The 15,529-nt window shown below is 49.5% G+C and overlaps 2 protein-coding genes and 2 long non-coding RNA genes across 9 annotated transcripts in view; 2 read left to right on the forward strand and 2 right to left on the reverse strand.

Annotated features, from left to right (window-relative positions):
- HNRNPUL1 (heterogeneous nuclear ribonucleoprotein U like 1) overlaps positions 1 to 798 on the reverse strand; it is a 37,073-nt gene extending 36,275 nt beyond the window's left edge. Inside the window, exon 1 of one of the 2 annotated variants that reach the window (XM_038528815.1) lies at positions 780 to 798. The gene's annotated coding sequence lies outside the window, so the exon portion shown is untranslated. Of the gene's footprint in view, positions 1 to 146; positions 277 to 779 lie in introns of those variants that run through there. The other variant, XM_038528818.1, reaches the window with a different exon arrangement.
- Positions 1 to 2,671, forward strand: LOC119867529. The gene is made up of 2 exons (XR_005354619.1): positions 1 to 859; positions 1,027 to 2,671. It is a non-coding gene; the product is annotated as an uncharacterized LOC119867529 (long non-coding RNA).
- Positions 2,085 to 15,529, reverse strand: part of AXL (AXL receptor tyrosine kinase) — a 26,719-nt gene continuing 13,274 nt past the window's right edge. For 2 of the 4 annotated variants that reach the window (XM_038528812.1, XM_038528811.1), the window contains exons 9-20: positions 14,850 to 15,000; positions 14,621 to 14,647; positions 13,198 to 13,330; positions 12,809 to 12,900; positions 10,218 to 10,313; positions 9,970 to 10,047; positions 8,470 to 8,562; positions 7,946 to 8,067; positions 7,247 to 7,356; positions 4,689 to 4,848; positions 4,099 to 4,235; positions 2,085 to 3,497 (exon numbers count right to left, since the gene is read on the reverse strand). In XM_038528812.1, the coding sequence (XP_038384740.1) occupies positions 3,146 to 3,497; positions 4,099 to 4,235; positions 4,689 to 4,848; positions 7,247 to 7,356; positions 7,946 to 8,067; positions 8,470 to 8,562; positions 9,970 to 10,047; positions 10,218 to 10,313; positions 12,809 to 12,900; positions 13,198 to 13,330; positions 14,621 to 14,647; positions 14,850 to 15,000 (1,551 nt within the window). In that variant the 3' untranslated portion in view covers positions 2,085 to 3,145. The remainder of the gene's footprint in view (positions 3,498 to 4,098; positions 4,236 to 4,688; positions 4,849 to 7,246; positions 7,357 to 7,945; positions 8,068 to 8,469; positions 8,563 to 9,969; positions 10,048 to 10,217; positions 10,314 to 12,808; positions 12,901 to 13,197; positions 13,331 to 14,620; positions 14,648 to 14,849; positions 15,001 to 15,529) is intronic. The other 2 variants (XM_038528813.1, XM_038528810.1) reach the window with 1 other exon arrangement.
- Positions 5,982 to 15,529, forward strand: part of LOC119867515 — a 13,323-nt gene continuing 3,775 nt past the window's right edge. Inside the window, exons 1-3 of one of the 2 annotated variants that reach the window (XR_005354618.1) lie at positions 5,982 to 8,989; positions 9,314 to 9,417; positions 9,709 to 10,364. This is a non-coding gene — a long non-coding RNA (uncharacterized LOC119867515). Of the gene's footprint in view, positions 9,418 to 9,708; positions 10,365 to 15,529 lie in introns of both variants that reach the window. The other variant, XR_005354617.1, reaches the window with a different exon arrangement.

A 15,529-nucleotide genomic window follows, 5' to 3' on the forward strand; every position in this document is an offset into this window, starting at 1 on the left:
GCGGGGAGCGGCGAGATAAAGTAGATAAATTATCCATCTTCTAACTCCATCGCCTTTATGCAAAGGAAACTTGGCTTCAGAGAGTCCCGCGGGTTTGAAAGAGGCTAAGCAAACACACGGGAGAAAAGTTGTAAAGGAAATCGCACCCTCTTCCCTTTGATCTCAAGGGGCGCCTCTTGCCACGGTCATAGCTTCGCCGCCGCCGTTCTCTACGGTTGGGATCTTACGTGGAGTGGGCGCTCTGCGCGCGACCATAGAGCCTTTCCCCTCCGGGAAGACCTCCAGGAGTTCGCGGGTCTCCACTCCAAATCCTCTAAACCGCTGTCGAGTAGTTCTGGCTGTTTGGCGTCTGAGACTGACAAGTTCAGACACACAGGTTGGTAGTTCAGCCTCACGCTGCAAGGGCAAACGCCAGAGTTTCGCAGTGTCTACCGCGCTGCACCACCACCTGTTGCCTCTTAACTCAAAACACACAAAACTTCTGCAAAGATACACAAAGGGGGGGGGGTGCGATGCAAACGCCCGTTGCCCGCTAAGCCGCACCGTTACGCCCACGGAAGCCGCACACCACCTCTACTTGGACAAAAACACACGCGACGAGATAAACAAGTGGCCGTGGGTCAGATTGGATGCATCAGTTAAGGGGAACGTAGAAGGGGCCGCTAAGGTCCGCACTGGCAGGCGGCACCGAATGATAAAGACAAAGGACAAGTTACGCTACGAGCTGACACGGCAACCCCGACACACAGCACCCACTCAGAATCGGGGCAGACACTCACGTGGGCCCGGAGGTTCCAGTCCAGACACCCCGCCCCTCGCCAACGTCCGACTTCCTCTCTCCTCCCAGCTTCCCACAAGGGTTTGTTCTAAAAAAAGTTTGTGGCCGGGATTGAACTATCCCCGGTTCTCAGGAGCCGCCACCGGGGGGCGTCCGGGCGCTGGCAAGGGTTTCTCCATGTGCTGCCGGGTGCACCCGGGATCGCGGGCCCAGGATGCATGCAAAGCACAGTGGGTTTGCCTTGGCAGGAATCCCTTTGTGGGCCCGTGATGATCGGAGGTGTCCTGTGCCTGTGTTTTCTTGTGAATTTGAACACTTAAGTCTGTGAGTACCTGTTGTGCTCTGTGTGTACTCTTTGTAATCTGTGTTACTCGGGTTTCTTCCTATCCCTGGTGAGTATATCTGCCTTTCATATGTTTGTAAATATGTTTGTGTCTGTGTAATCTTTTGCATCTGTTACTACAAGTGTCTGAATTTCAGCATCTCTCTTATTCGTGGCCAGGTATGCCTGAGTATATCCTAATGGGTTTGCTACTTTGGGGTGCGGAGGAGAGTGTGTCTGACACTGAGTCTCTGAGTGCCTGTTCCTCACTAGGGATTTCGGAGAGGCTGCTGTTTGCATGTCTTTTTGTTTATATGGATGCTCATTTCTGCCCTCTCTGTAAAGGAAGAACTCCAAGACCCCGCCAAACCTTTCTTTTTACTGATGGGAAGTTGCCAGGGAGAGGGGGCTACATGGCAGCTGAGTGGAAACAAGAGGAGACAGAAGTGTGGTTATAAAGTTTTATGTGATCTGAGCCCCTCTGGAAGTGCCAGAGTCCACACCTCTGTACAGGGGGCTTGAGGGACTGGCTCAGGGCGGGGGCAGCATGGCCCAAAAGGAGGGAAATTGCCCCCTGGGGAAAGGAGGCATCCCTAATGCATTATTGCACAGGCTTAAGGGGAGGAGGAAGCAGAGGTGGCTCAGAAGGGGAGAGTCAAACAGAAGAATCTATAAAATTAGAACCTTGGAATCATCCCTTGGAATTCTAGACCTATAGACCTTTAGAATCTGACAGTATTTGAATCTTAGAACTACAATGCCTAGGATCTTAAGACTTAGAACTGTAGATTCTTGGACCCTTAACTAAAATCCTAGGCAGGTGGAATGCCACATAGAAACTAAATATATCCAACACTGGAAATGATTAGAACTTTGGTATCTAGCTAGTCACAACTAACTGTAGTCTTATACCTTAGATGCTAAGGATCCAGAATCTTGGACCGATAGAGTCTAGAGTGTCTTGGAACATAGAACAGAACAACATTAGAATCTTAGAGTTTAATAATCTAGAATCTTGAAGCATATGGTCTAGAATCTTAGACACAGAATCTAGGTTCTTAGACTAAGTCTTAGAACACCACATCTTAGAACATTAGACCTCTGGGCCTCCATCTTTAGACTCTTAGAACTTTTGAATGGCAGATTTTAGAATCTTAAATCTTTAGCATCCAGAATCTCATAATAAGAGTTTCAAGGATCATAAAGCCTTAGAACTTATAATTAACCATTATTAGAATCTTAGAACTTGAGAAGACAAAAATCTAGAAGCCTTACGATATAGAGTCTTACAGCCAGAGGATTTACAGTCTAAGAGGCTTAGAACATCAAATTTTAAAACATTAGGCCTTAGAATCTCCATGTCTAGAATTGCAGAATCTAGAATCTTATACTCTGAGGACTCTGAACCCTAGAAAAACAAAATCTAGAATCATAGAGCCTTGGGTCTTAGAACTAGAATCTTAGAGCTTCAGAACTTAAAATCTTGTGGGCTTTATCAAGAATCCTGGAATCAAAAAAAAAAAAAAAAAAAGAATCCTGGAATCAGAAAAATCTAGAGCCATGGACTCTTAGAACCTTAGAATATAGGCCTCACAACTTCCATGTCTGGAACCTTAGCACTTTAGAATTAGAGACTTTGGGATTTTAAGTCCTGCACTTTAGAATTAGAGACTTTGGGATTTTAAGTCCTGCACTTTAGAATTAGAGACTTTGGGATTTTAAGTCCTTAGAGCCAAAGACTAATAACATCTTTGAAACTTAGAACCTTTACATCTAGACTCTTTGAACCTTAGAATCTAGAATCTTGGAATATGAGACCTGGGAGGACCCCTAGGGATTGCAGCCCAACCGCTTCCTTTTACACATGGGGACACTAAGGCATGAAGAAAAGAGAAGATCCATCTGGGATGGAAGTGGAATAGGGTAGGAAGAGAAGGCTATAGTCGAGGATGAGGCCTGGAGTGGTGAAATAGTTGGGGGGGAGGCTCCCCCAGTGGCAGTGCCTAGCTTGGGTCCTGAGAAGGAGTCCCAGGTGGAGCGATGTCTCAGGCTCCATCCTCCTGCCCTGGAGGAGCTGGGGAGCTCCTGTCGGTAGGCAGGGCGGGGCCAGGGGCTGTAGAAGGGCAGAGGACATAGCGTCCAGCAGGATGGACCTCAGCCGCGGTGAGGCAACTGCAGGAATCCTTGGGGTCAGGCTGAGTTGGGGGGTCAGCTCCTCCAGCAGCTCCAAGTGGTTCAGAATGACTCCCACCCTCATCCATGTTGACATAGAGGATTTCCTCGGGCTCCTGGGCAGGGGGCAGGGCTTTCAGTGTGTTCTCCAGATCTTCCCGAAGCTCTGAGAAACTCGGCCGGTCCCGGGGGTTTAGCTCCCAGCACCGGGACATCAGGGCATACCTAGGGCAGCAAAATGAGGGGTGGGAGACTGAGCAGGAGCTCAGAAGGGGAGCATTCTGGGAGTTTGGGGGCATTTTATGGAACTGGAAGGAACCTTAGCAGTTTGGGGTTTGGGAATTCTCAAGAGTTTCCAAGGGGTGTCATGGGACATGCGGGAGCTGGAAAGGGTCTTGGGGAACCTCCCTGGGTATTGGGTAGTGTTCTACGGAGGGTTTGCTAGAGCAGACTTTGCCCTCAAAATGCTGGATAAATGTTCTGCTCTCCTCTGCGTGTTGTAAGACAGCAAAGTTTGGTAAGCACTGTCCTAAAGGATCCTGAGGATATCTCAGAGGAGACCTGTGAGTTTGGAGAAGCCCAATATGGCAAACTGGAGGGCTGGCAGAGGGTCCTGGGTGTTGAAGAGCACTGGAGAAATACAGGTGCTCAGGAGTCTGGGGTGAATTAGAATTTTGGGGGTGGGGGGGTCTCAGTGTGGGTTCCTGAACAGCCTGAGGGATTCTGTGCAAGTTTTAGAGGGTTGGGGCCATGTGGGGTGCTCTGGGTTTTGGAGTGAAATCTAGGATGGGACGGGGGTGGGTGAGGGGGTCCTAAGGATCCTCACAGTCCATCCAGACAGCCCACAGGCTGCTTTAGTCGATTTCCCTGGCACAGGTAGTCGTAAATCTCGCTGTTTTCCACTCCTGGATATGGGGTTTGGCCCCGTGTAGCAATCTCCCACATCGTCACCCCAAAGGACCACTGTGGGGGGGGGCAGAAGGGAGAGAATTAGCTGGTCTCTCCTGCACAGAGACACCCCCCAACACATAGGTTCATGGGTACACCCACATATATGTACACATGTGTACATAGCTATCTTGGTACATTGCACACTCACAGAGGTAACTTCCATGCACACATTTACACACTTCATAGACACATGGTCTCATGTGTCACCCTCCACACCCTGGCTGTACACACATGTATACTTACCTCTGCCTCTCCCAACCTAAATTGGCCACATGTCCCCTATATGAACTTGCCACCATGCACGCATGAACCTGTATATATCCCCAGCATGTCCACACCACCGTTCACAGACTCCCACCACACCCGCAGACATGCCTAGCCCATGTGGTCAGGCCCCTGTGCTTCCCCACTGCAGTGAGTGATGAACAGGCCACTGACCCTCGCTCCTCTCAAGGGTGCACCTACCACATCACTCTTGCTGGTGTAGACACGGTCAGCCAGGCTCTCAATGGCAATCCACTTGACTGGCATCTTGGCGATGCGTCCCTGGCGGTAGTAGTCCCCATTGTAGATCTTCTTGGAAAGCCCAAAATCCGCCACACACACGGACATGTTCTCATTCAGCCTGCCCAGATTGGGGAGAGGAACAGGGTGACCGCATTGCCTCCTCTACCAGGAAGCCTGCCCTCAACTCTCAGACTCCGCTTCCATTTCCCACTCTGGCTGTCCTTGGGGGTGAGGATCTGTCAACCCCAGATGGAAGGGAAATGTATTGTTTCTTGTTCCCTCCATATGAAGTTTCATAAACACACCCATGTAACCGCCACCCAGATTAAGAGACAGAATGTCGTGGGACATCATCTGTATAAAGGAATACCACAGAGCAAAGAAAAAGGAACTAACCAATATGTACAAAGTTGTGGGCTAGGGACACCTGGGTGGCTCAGCAGTTGAGCGTTTGCCTTTGGCTCAGGGCATGATCCCAGATTCCTGGGATCAAGTCCTGCATCAGGCTCCTTGGATGGAGCCTGCTTCTCCTTCCTCTGCCTGTGTCTCTGCCTCTCTCTTTGTGTCTCTCATGAGTAAATAAATAAAAAAATCTTAAAAAAAAAAAAAAAAAAAGCAAGCTAACAAAGACGTGGGCTAGGGGCACCTGGGTGGCTCAGTGGTTGAGCATTTGCTTTTGGCTCAGGGCGTGATCCTGGGATCGAGTCCCACATCGGGCTTCCCACAGCGAGCCTGCTTCTCCCTCTGCCTATGTCTCTACCTCTCTCTCTCTCTGTGTCTCTCATGAATAAATAAATAAAATATTTTAAAAAATTGGATGCTTAACCAACTGAACCACCCAGGTGCCCCAAGAACTTCCTTTTAAGAAAATATTTTATTTTATTTTTATTTTTTAAGTAGGCTCCATGCCCAACATGCAGCTCAAACTCACAACCTGAGATTAAGAGTTGCATGCTCTACTTACTGAGCCAGCCAGGTACCCCTTCAGATTTTTTTTAAGTCACCTCTATGCCCAGTATGGGGCCCAAAGTAACAACCTGGAGACCAAGAGTCGCACACTCCACCAACTGAACTGACCAGGAGCCTCTTAATATTTTAACTTAAAAGCAACAGGTGTGGGATGCCTGGGTGGCTCAGCAGTTGAGTGTCTGCCTTTGGCTCAGGGCATGATGCTGGAGTCCCAGGGTCGAGTCCCATATCGGGCTTCCTGCATGGAGCCTGCTTCTCCTTCTGCCTATGTCTCTGCCTCTCTCTGTGCGTCTCTCATGAATAAATAAATAAAATCTTAAAAAAAAAAAGCACAGGTGCATAACAATGGGTTGTCTAAAAAATAAACAAACAAATGAATAAAAACAAAAAACCCCCGCAATGGGTTGTCTACTCTGATTTTCAATGTCATTGTTCCATGGGGGGGCTTGATGAGGATCAGCCCAAGTTGCAGAAGGAAAGGAATTTCCATTTCACTGAGTCTATTGAACCCTTTACATACATTTTCTACTTAACAGGAAATACAGGAAACGAGGAATAAGGCAAATGCCACCACAAGGAAACACATACATATATGTCACATCCCACAAGAGAGATGGCCTGGTCTCTTCCAAAGTATATGCTGTAAAAATATAAAACATAGGGGGTGCCTGGGTCGCTCAGTTGGTTAAGCATCTGACTCTTGGTTTCAGCTTGGGTCATGACCTCAGGATCATGAGAATGAGCCCTGTGTTGAGTTCCACATAGGGCTCCCCGCTCAGCACAGAGTCTGCTTATCCCTTTCCCTCCCCCTCTGTCCCTCCCCTGGCACACATGTGTACTCCTTTCCCCTGAATGAATCAATAAAATCTTAAAAAAAAAAAAAAAAAAAAGTGGTGGTAGGGGAGGCTATTTCAGATTAAAAAGGCCCAAAGGGCCGTAACAACCAAACTCCGTGGAAAAGAATCTTGAATAGATCCTGATTTGGTGCAAAAATAAAACAGCCCTCAAAGACATTTTGGAGGAAAACTGAAGAATCTGAATATGGATTGGACGGGTAGGACCGTATATATGTAGGTATGTATATACACACACCACCCTCACCTTAGTTTAGTTCTGCCCTATTTTCTGGCATGTCTGTTGGCAGGGCAGGGGTGGTGGTGGTGTCTGGTCCCCTTCTTCAATGTGGCGCCTCCCTCAGGGCAGCCCCAGGCAAGACACTCAGCAGGGAGGGAGACAGAGATGAGGCTTCAGTGCCACCACCATCATTGGTCATCTCTGCCCCTTTGCTCATCTCATGCCACCCACTGAACCTTCCCTCTTGCCTCTCCTCCACATCCAAGTACCCCTCTCCAGGATCTCAGTTCCAGGCACACCTCCTCCAGGAAGGCTCCTCCAATCCCTTTGCTGACCTCTCTATCGCAGTCCTGAGTTCTGGCCTGCCTGAAGGGTATGTATGTCTAGACCCATCTTCCATCCTGGAATGGAAGAGAGAGGCAGCTCCCTGAAGGAGAGAGTGAGGGGGTATCTTTGCAAGCCTCAACACTCACATGCAGTTCCTGGCGGCCAGGTCTCGGTGTATGAATCTCTTGGTACTCAGATACTCCATGCCACTGGCGATGTCTGCCATGAACTTCACCAGCATCTGAGTGGGCAGGAACTGGGGGCAGAGCAGGAGGGAGTCGAGGTCGGCCAAGACCCTGAGATCCAGCACTCCTCCCTCCCTTCTTCCCTGCAGTGGTGTCCCATGGCTCCAAGAATTAAATCTAACATCTTTCCAATAAGGCCCTGTACAATCTCCTCCTGCCCTCCCCACCAAGTTGATCTAATGTTATTGCCTGGGACATGTGACCTTCACTCCAGCAAGGGGCCTCCTTTCTGGTTTTCAGACAGATTATGCTTGTTCCCACCTCTAAGCCTTTGCCTATGCTGTGCCCTCTGCCAGCACCCCTTCCCTCCAGGTCTCCCCACCTCCTGCTGGTTGCCTCTTCCTTCAAGATTGCCTCCTCAGTAAGACCTTTTCTGTCCACCCAAACTAACTGCCTGGACTCTCTGTGGCTCATCTGACTCTATTTCCTTCCTGGCACCTAAAATTATCTTGCTTATTTGTTAACTTATTTGTTGCCTGGACCCCTCACGGCAGACAGCTCTATGAGGGCAAGTTCTTGGTCACCATGGTCTGATCAGTGCTGGGTACCTAACAGGTGCTCAATTAACACCTGTAGACCAGACAAGGAAACGTCCCTCACCACTGGCTGGTCCCCAAGCCGGGAATAGAGAAGGAAACTGTGCAGGTCTCCATGCTTCATGAAAGGTAAGATGACCACCGGTGCCGGGAAGCCCTCTCGTTCGGAACCCTGGAAACAGACGCCTGAGCCCCCCCCACCGCCAGGCAGCCCCTGTCATTCCAGTTGGACAGAGAGGGGAAGACATCCCCTCCCTCCACTCTGTCTCTCCCTCCCCCTCAAATCTTCCAAATTGTTGGGGGTGGGACGGGTGGGGTGGCAAGGACCAAGCTTCAGAGAAGCCGATTGTAGCACTGTTCCCAGGGAAGTTTCCAGAGCCCTCCTGGGGACCTCAGCTATTTCTGGGAAAGGTCAGAGGTCACATTCCAAGCTGAGAGAAAGAAGGAGGAGGGGAGCTTGCTGATTCTGAAGGAGGGGGAAGCAGAGAGCCTAGAGGTTTGATCTTCCCAGTGCCAGAGGGAGGGGTCTTCCTTCTGGAGTGGCCTCAATGGGGCCTGTAGAGCCCCCTAAATCTGCCCCTCCCTCACCAATGAGCCTCATCACGTTGGGGTGGTCAAATTCCTTCATGCAGACAGCTTCACTCAGGAAATCCTCCAGCTCCGACCTTGTGCAGATAGCAACTTGGGGGAGAGAGAAAGGTGGATAAGGAGGAGGGGAGGGAGGACCCTTTCTCCCCTCCTCTCTTTCATCATCATCCTCTTCATCAAACATGATTACTAAGTACCTGGTGCCACACTCTAGCACTTTCTATATATTAACTCATTTAACCCTCTGAGGTTCTCCCTGTTTTAATGATAGGGAAGCCAAAGCACAGAACGGTCAGGAAATCTGCCTAAGGGCACACACAGCTTACAAGTGAATTAGGCAGAATCAGAAGCCTGGTGGTCCGGCTCTGAGGTCCCTGTGCACACACCATGCTAGGTTGCTTCCCTGGGGATCCATACGATTTCTCCCTTTTTATAACTCAGGACACTGGCTCATAGTGGCAAAGCGAGTTGCCCAAGGTCACACGGCTGGGATTCAAACCGAGGTGAAGAGCATAACCTGGTACGTAAGAAGTGCTCAATAATGAATGAATGGGGAGAGACTGATAACCCCACAACCCAGGCTTTTTGCCCCAGTGATGCAGAAAGGATCCTTCCTCCCTCACCACCAGCGGCAGCCTGACCCTCAGTGCCTCTTCCCTGTATGGAAGGGGCTTGGTCCCAGACTTCCTGTGCTGTGTGACCCTGGACTGGCTCCCACCGTCCCTGACCATGTAAATAATACAGCCACACTCCACATTCATTGCACATAACTACATACGGTTCCCAGCATTAAGTGCTTTGGCTCACCCTAGGAAACAAGGACATTATGATCCTTTTTTTCCAGATGAACGGCAGGCAGCTCAGAGAGGCAGAGTCACTTGCCTGAGATCACACAGCTGGCTAATGAAGCCAGGTGTGCCTCATTCCAGACCTTCCCTGTTCTGTTAGGTAACTCAGGGGGCTGATCCCCAAAAACTAGATTTCCCAGGCTCCCTTCCATACTATTTTCCTGTTGGAGTTTGCCAATGGGAAGTACTGATGGGAGACTGGCAGGTGGGAGGGTGGAGGGGGAGAAGTCAGGGTATTTCACCCTGTCCCTTACTGCTTTCAGCACTGCCTTGGTGAAAGCTGTGTGTTTCAAGCTTCCACAAGGCAGCCCCTAAATCTGTGATCCCAAATCCCACCATGTGTGCCCGGCCGTAGGCTCTGGTGACACCACTTCCTCCCTCTGCCCTTCAGGCCTTGCTGCTGCTAATCTCCAGGTGGCCTCGCTGCTCCATGTCATTCCTATGCCTTTGTAGTAAAGGTCCCCATATTAAATTCCTTCTTTTGAAGTACCTAGTGTGGACTCCATTTCCTGCCCAGAAACCCTGGGATTCTGTGACAGGGCTAATTTGCTACTCACTTTTCTGCTCTTCTGCCTCGTTGGGGGCATAGGGAAAAGGCCTACAGTTATGGGGTAAGGGTCCCATCCACATGGACACACAAGTACAGACTCACTCTTCATTGTCTTCACAGCCACCTTGAGGATAGAGTCATCCTGGTTGAGCTGGCCCTCCATCACTGCTCCAAATTCTCCTGTGGGGGACCAGAGGGAGATATTGACCTCAGGGGGGCTTGTGGGGACTGCATTTCCTGTGACTGGGTAGGAGTGGGGAAGTGAAGGACTTCATGGTTCAGGGGGATGTGTGTGTGTGTGTGTGTGTGTGTGTGTGTACTCTGGGTGAGGGGGCAGGGGGAGGACTCACCTTCTCCCAGGGTCTTCCCCAGCGCCACCTTATGCCGGTCCACCATCACATCCCGAAGCTTCTCCTTCAGCTCTTCACTGATGCCCAGGCTGTTCACTGCATGGGAGATGGGGGTGGACAGAGCCATGCAGCAGGGCTGACACTCAGGTAACATTTGGATATCATGAGGGATGTATCCATTGTTAAAATATTGAAATATTTCTACATTCATTCAAAAACAGCTACTGCCCTGAGCACACATCCCACCTTCGCTCTTCCTCTAGACCCCCTGAATCTTCTCCCAGACCAGCTAAAGGGTTAGAGCCTGGCACATAATCTTGCACCAGTGGGCACCCTGATTGGTCAGTGTCCTGCCAAAAATATTTCTTGACTTTTTATTGAAATATAATCTGCACAAATCCTCATCAAGCAGCTCGGTGATTTCTTTTTGAGAAAGAGAGAGAGCACTTGCACATGCATGAGTCAGGGGGAGGGGCAGAGAGAGAGGGAGAGAGAACCCCAAGAAGACTCCCTGCTGAGCACAGAGCCTGACACAGGGCTCAATCTCACGACCCTGAGATCATGATCTCAGCTGAAAAGAAGAGTTGGCTGCTTAACCAACTGGGCCACCCAGGTGAAAAGTTTATTCTTTCTAGAGAGAATGCACACGAGTGAAGCAGGGAGGGGCAGAGGGAGAGAATCTTTAAGCAGACTCCCAGCTGAGTGGGGAGGCCCACATGGGGCTCCATCTCATGAACCATGAGATCATGGTCTGAGCTGAAACCAAGAGCTGGATGCTCAAGTGACAAAGCCACCCAGGCACCCCAGCTCAGTGGATTTCTACAAAGCAAACACAATAATATAACTAGCACCCAAGTCAAGAACAGACCATGACCTGCCCTCTTAAGAGTGGCCACCTTCCTGACTTCTCTTCTCATAGATTGGCCATTTCTGTTTGGGAATATAATCATAAACATGGAATCACGTACTATGTTTTCTTTCATGTCTGGCTTCTTTCATTCAACACAGTGTCTATGAGACAGCTGTCATGTAGTTAGTTGTGTGTAATTGCAATTTATTTTCATTGCTATATGGCAACAGTTCTCAAACTTATTGGCCTCAGGACCTGTTCTCATTCTTAAAATTACTGAGGACTGGGCAGCCCGGGTGGCTCAGCGGTTTATCACCGCCTTCCGCCCTGGACGTGATCCTGGAGACCCAGGATCGAGTCCCGCGTCGGGCTCCCTGCATGGAGCCTGCTTCTTCCTCTGCCTGTGTCTCTGCCTCTCTCTCTCTCTCTTTCTCTCTGTGTCTCATAAATAAATAAATAAATAAATAAATAAATAAATAAATAAATAAATAAATAAAAATTACTGAGGACTACATAGAGCTTTCATTCACTGGGATTATATGGATCAATACTTACTGTATTCAAAATTAAAATGGATAGATTTTTCAAACACAAGAATAAACCAACACACATTTGTCAACCAATAGAGTGTCAACCATCACACATCAGAGAACTTCTAAAAAAAACTCCACGGAACACATGTGAGAGAACGAGAGTGTTAAAGGGCATATAACATCTTGGAATTATTATGAAAATAGTTTTGACCTCATGGACCCCCTGCAAAGGTCTCAGGGACCCTCAGGGACCTGGATCACACTCTGAGAACTGCTGCTGCATGTCACCCCACTAGAGCGCCATGACCTCCTTGCTTCTTATTCTTGCTTCTCCTAAATAAATGTCTTTCCCAGCCCCTTCCAATATCTCCCTGGGGCCCCGGCAGCCTTCTCACTGTGTCCTGGGAAGAGACATCACTCTGTCTCTTTCCTTTCTGGATTTAAGTTTCTCCCAGCTGGAAAGATGAAGAGATTAGACAAGGTGCACTCTGAGGTCCTTCCTTAGCTGGGACCCTTCAAAATTCCACAGTCTACAGAGAGTCTAGAGCTCTTAGAGCATATGGTTTTCCAGATCTTAAGGGTCTATGATATTGAGCCTATGATTGTTTCGGCCAAAATCCATTCCACTCTCTAACATTCTAGAATTCCAAGAGGTAGTTAAGAGGATGAACTTCAGAGCAAAATGACCAGGGTTCAAAGCCCAGCTGTCTAACTTAAAAGCTGTGTGGCCTTGAGGAAGTTACTAACCACTCTGTACCCAGCTTCCCCATCTGTGAAAGTGGAGAGTGACTTACCTACTTCATTGGGTTGTCGTGAGAATTCAATTAAATGACGTGTGGGACACTTAGAACAGCACCTGTCACATAGGAAGTGCTAGGGCTGGCTGTCATTATTGGCTTTACAATTATCTAACCATCCTTGTCCTCTTCATTGCCATCATCATCATCATTATCGTCATCATCATTATACTGTTCTAGGATCCTGTGGCCCTAAAGTTTGGTCTTTCTATAACTTATTGTCTAGGACCCTGTTATTTTAAGGATCTGTGTGGTTTCACAATTCTGTTGTTCTTAGTCTATGGTTCTCACATCCTAGTATTCCGGGGTCTTTGGAAACTCTGGGTTCATGCATCGAAAGAAGCCCGGCAGACCCCAATCTCTACACTTGTCATCCCCACACCAGGGCAGGGAGGTATGAGGTTCACTTACAGGTGGCTTCAGTGGTCCGGCGACTGTAGGACTTGCGAACACGGTACCTAACCACCAGCTCACCCCTCTCCACTGTTGGTTCAAACACCTCTCTGGGGGGAATAGGCAGGAGGTGAGGGCAGGGCAGGACCAGGTGGAACCCCCTTTCTCGGACAACAGTGAAAGCGAACACCACCCTTAACCCCAAGCCCTGCCCGCCCTCTCCTCCAGCATTTGCTGAGTATGACTTGGACTTCTACCTTCTGCCTTCCATTTATTACCCAGACCCTTGACCTCATTCTGACTCTTGGTAATCTCTCATCTCGCACCAGCCTCCTCATGGTCTCCCTGACTCCAGCCTCTCCATCCCAGTCCAAGTTAGCCTCCCTACTCACGTAGTTCCAACTCACCCATAGCGGGTCTCCTTCTTCCGCCGGTGGACAAGGAACAGGGCCAAGATGAGGACACAACCGGCAGCCACGACTGCTCCCAGCAATACATACCACCAGGGCCATGAGAAGGCAGGGGCTGGGGGCTCACTCACTGTCAGGGGGTATGGCACACAGGTCATGGATGAAGCCCTGGATCCTGCTCCCCAGGACCCAAAGATATGATGTTGGAGGGAGACAGATGTGGAAATATCTAATGAGGCATGTAGTAGGTAGGTGCATCTACTTATCCAGGGAGATGGACTTGGGTGTGGAAAACACACAAGTTGTGTGAGCAGGGGAGGGGATGTGTGGAGTGTAGGATGGGTGTGTGGAGCGCATGCGAGGAGTATACAAGGAGTATGAGGCTCATGGACAAACGACCAAGGAATGGTCTTGAGGAACATGCACTGATGATGGAGGGGCTTCTATTAAGCGAGGGATAGAAGTGAAATACATGTGCAAAAGAAGGGTGCACAGAATGTCAGATGGGTATTGGAGGAGTTAGAGGTATGTGAGTGAGGAGTAGTTAAGGCATTTTAGATACACCTCATGAGCAACTTTTTGGTAAGGATGTAACGTTGGTGTGAGAGGAGTGTGGGCATGGGAGGAGATGAAATGGGGTGTCAAAGGGTGGGAATGGGTATGTAAGGGATGGAAATGGGTAGGTACGTGCTGAGTGTCCCAGGAGTTTGGTGTGGGTGTGTGCAGAGTGGGAACGGGTTAGGATTGGCGAGTGTTGAGGGAGTAATGTGTAAGGAGCATCACTCCCTGTGTGCAGGAAGAATTGAAGAGTGTGGGATAGTGTGGATCCAAAATTTTCCAGTATTTGCAATGTGGGATATACGGCGAGTGTGTAAAAAGTGTGCAGTCTGTGAATGAGAAGTGTGGGTGTGCACTGGGTTTGGGAGGCATGTGTGAGGAACGAAGGACAATAATAGGATGAATGGGACAGAAGGCTGGCATTAGTGTGGAAAGGGTATGCAAAGAAATGCAGGAAGGCACATAAGGAATCCTTAAGAATAGTAGGTTGAGTTACAAGAGATGAACTATAATAGTGCTAGGAGGGTACAAAGGGTGTTTGAGAATTGCTGGAGAAATATTTGAGAGGGATGGATTTGAGGGGGATAGCTCATCTGCCTGCCCACCCATCCATCCACCTATCTATCTATCCATCCATCCATCCATCCATCCATCCATCCATCCATCCACCATTCATTGAGTACCTACAATGTACGGGGGCCATTCCTGACAACATCAAGGACCACACAAACCCGAGAAGTAGAAGATTAGAATGATGAGTTTGAGAAACATGAAAGAAATGTCTATGGGTATGTTTGTGGTGATGGGGTCCTCACTGGGCATGAAGGCAAAGGAGGGAGGCAAGAGGGTGTGAAGCCCTTACCCAGCTGGTGGATTGGTTGTCCTTGCCCTGTGAGGAGAAAGGACAGAGGGAGGACTCAGAGAGGATAAGACTGGTGTGACACCGGTGAGACTCTCAGGAAGGTTTTGGGTAGGAAAAGAGCCCAGATTGGGGTAACATTGAAAGGTACAGGGAGCAAGTCAGGGCTATCTGGGCAAGACAGGGTCCTCGTGAATCAGTTGAAGGGGGCTGAGCAGGACTTTGGAGTTACCTGGGCGCCAGGGCTCCAGGGGCACAGGGAGGCTCCAGGGTCCATCCCCAGCAGCAGTGTAGGCTGCCACACACACTGTCAGGTTGGGCACCGTCCCATCCCCTTGCAGCTCCAGGGTCACCTCTCTCTTTAGCCCTATGTCCATGAGCACCTAGGACGTCCAGATGTAGCATCAAGGTAAAGCCCCCACCCCGCCACCCCTAACTCTTAAGACTTCACCCTCACCGTTAAGTCCCTATCTTTCTCAAAGCCCCCTCCCCACCCCCTAGCCCTTCACCCCTACCTCTTCCGACCCATCATCCCCACTGTCACCCCCACCTCCATTCTCCATCCCCATGCCCACTCCAACATCAGCTCCACCGGGACTGGGCCATTGCCTCATTCACAGCCCGTCGTCAAGTGCTAGCAAGTGAGGGACTGAACCCTCATCTTTCCACCCAGGTTCCTCTCTTTATCCCCTCCTAACCCCCCACCCTCTCTCTCCCACCCACCTCTCCAACCCAGGGTGCTGCTTGCTCCAAGACCACCTTTGTGCAAATTAGGAAAAGTCACCCCTTCTTCAAGATGTTATACAATTATCTGCTGTAAAATCATGATAGTACATTTGTAAGTCTACTGAAATGTTTTTCACAAGGACTTGTAAATAGCCACTCCCATTCCCTACCCCTTGCCTGGACCCC

Source organism: Canis lupus, chromosome 1, assembly GCF_011100685.1.
Source record: "Canis lupus familiaris isolate Mischka breed German Shepherd chromosome 1, alternate assembly UU_Cfam_GSD_1.0, whole genome shotgun sequence".
In the NCBI taxonomy this organism is placed as follows: domain Eukaryota; kingdom Metazoa; phylum Chordata; class Mammalia; order Carnivora; family Canidae; genus Canis; species Canis lupus.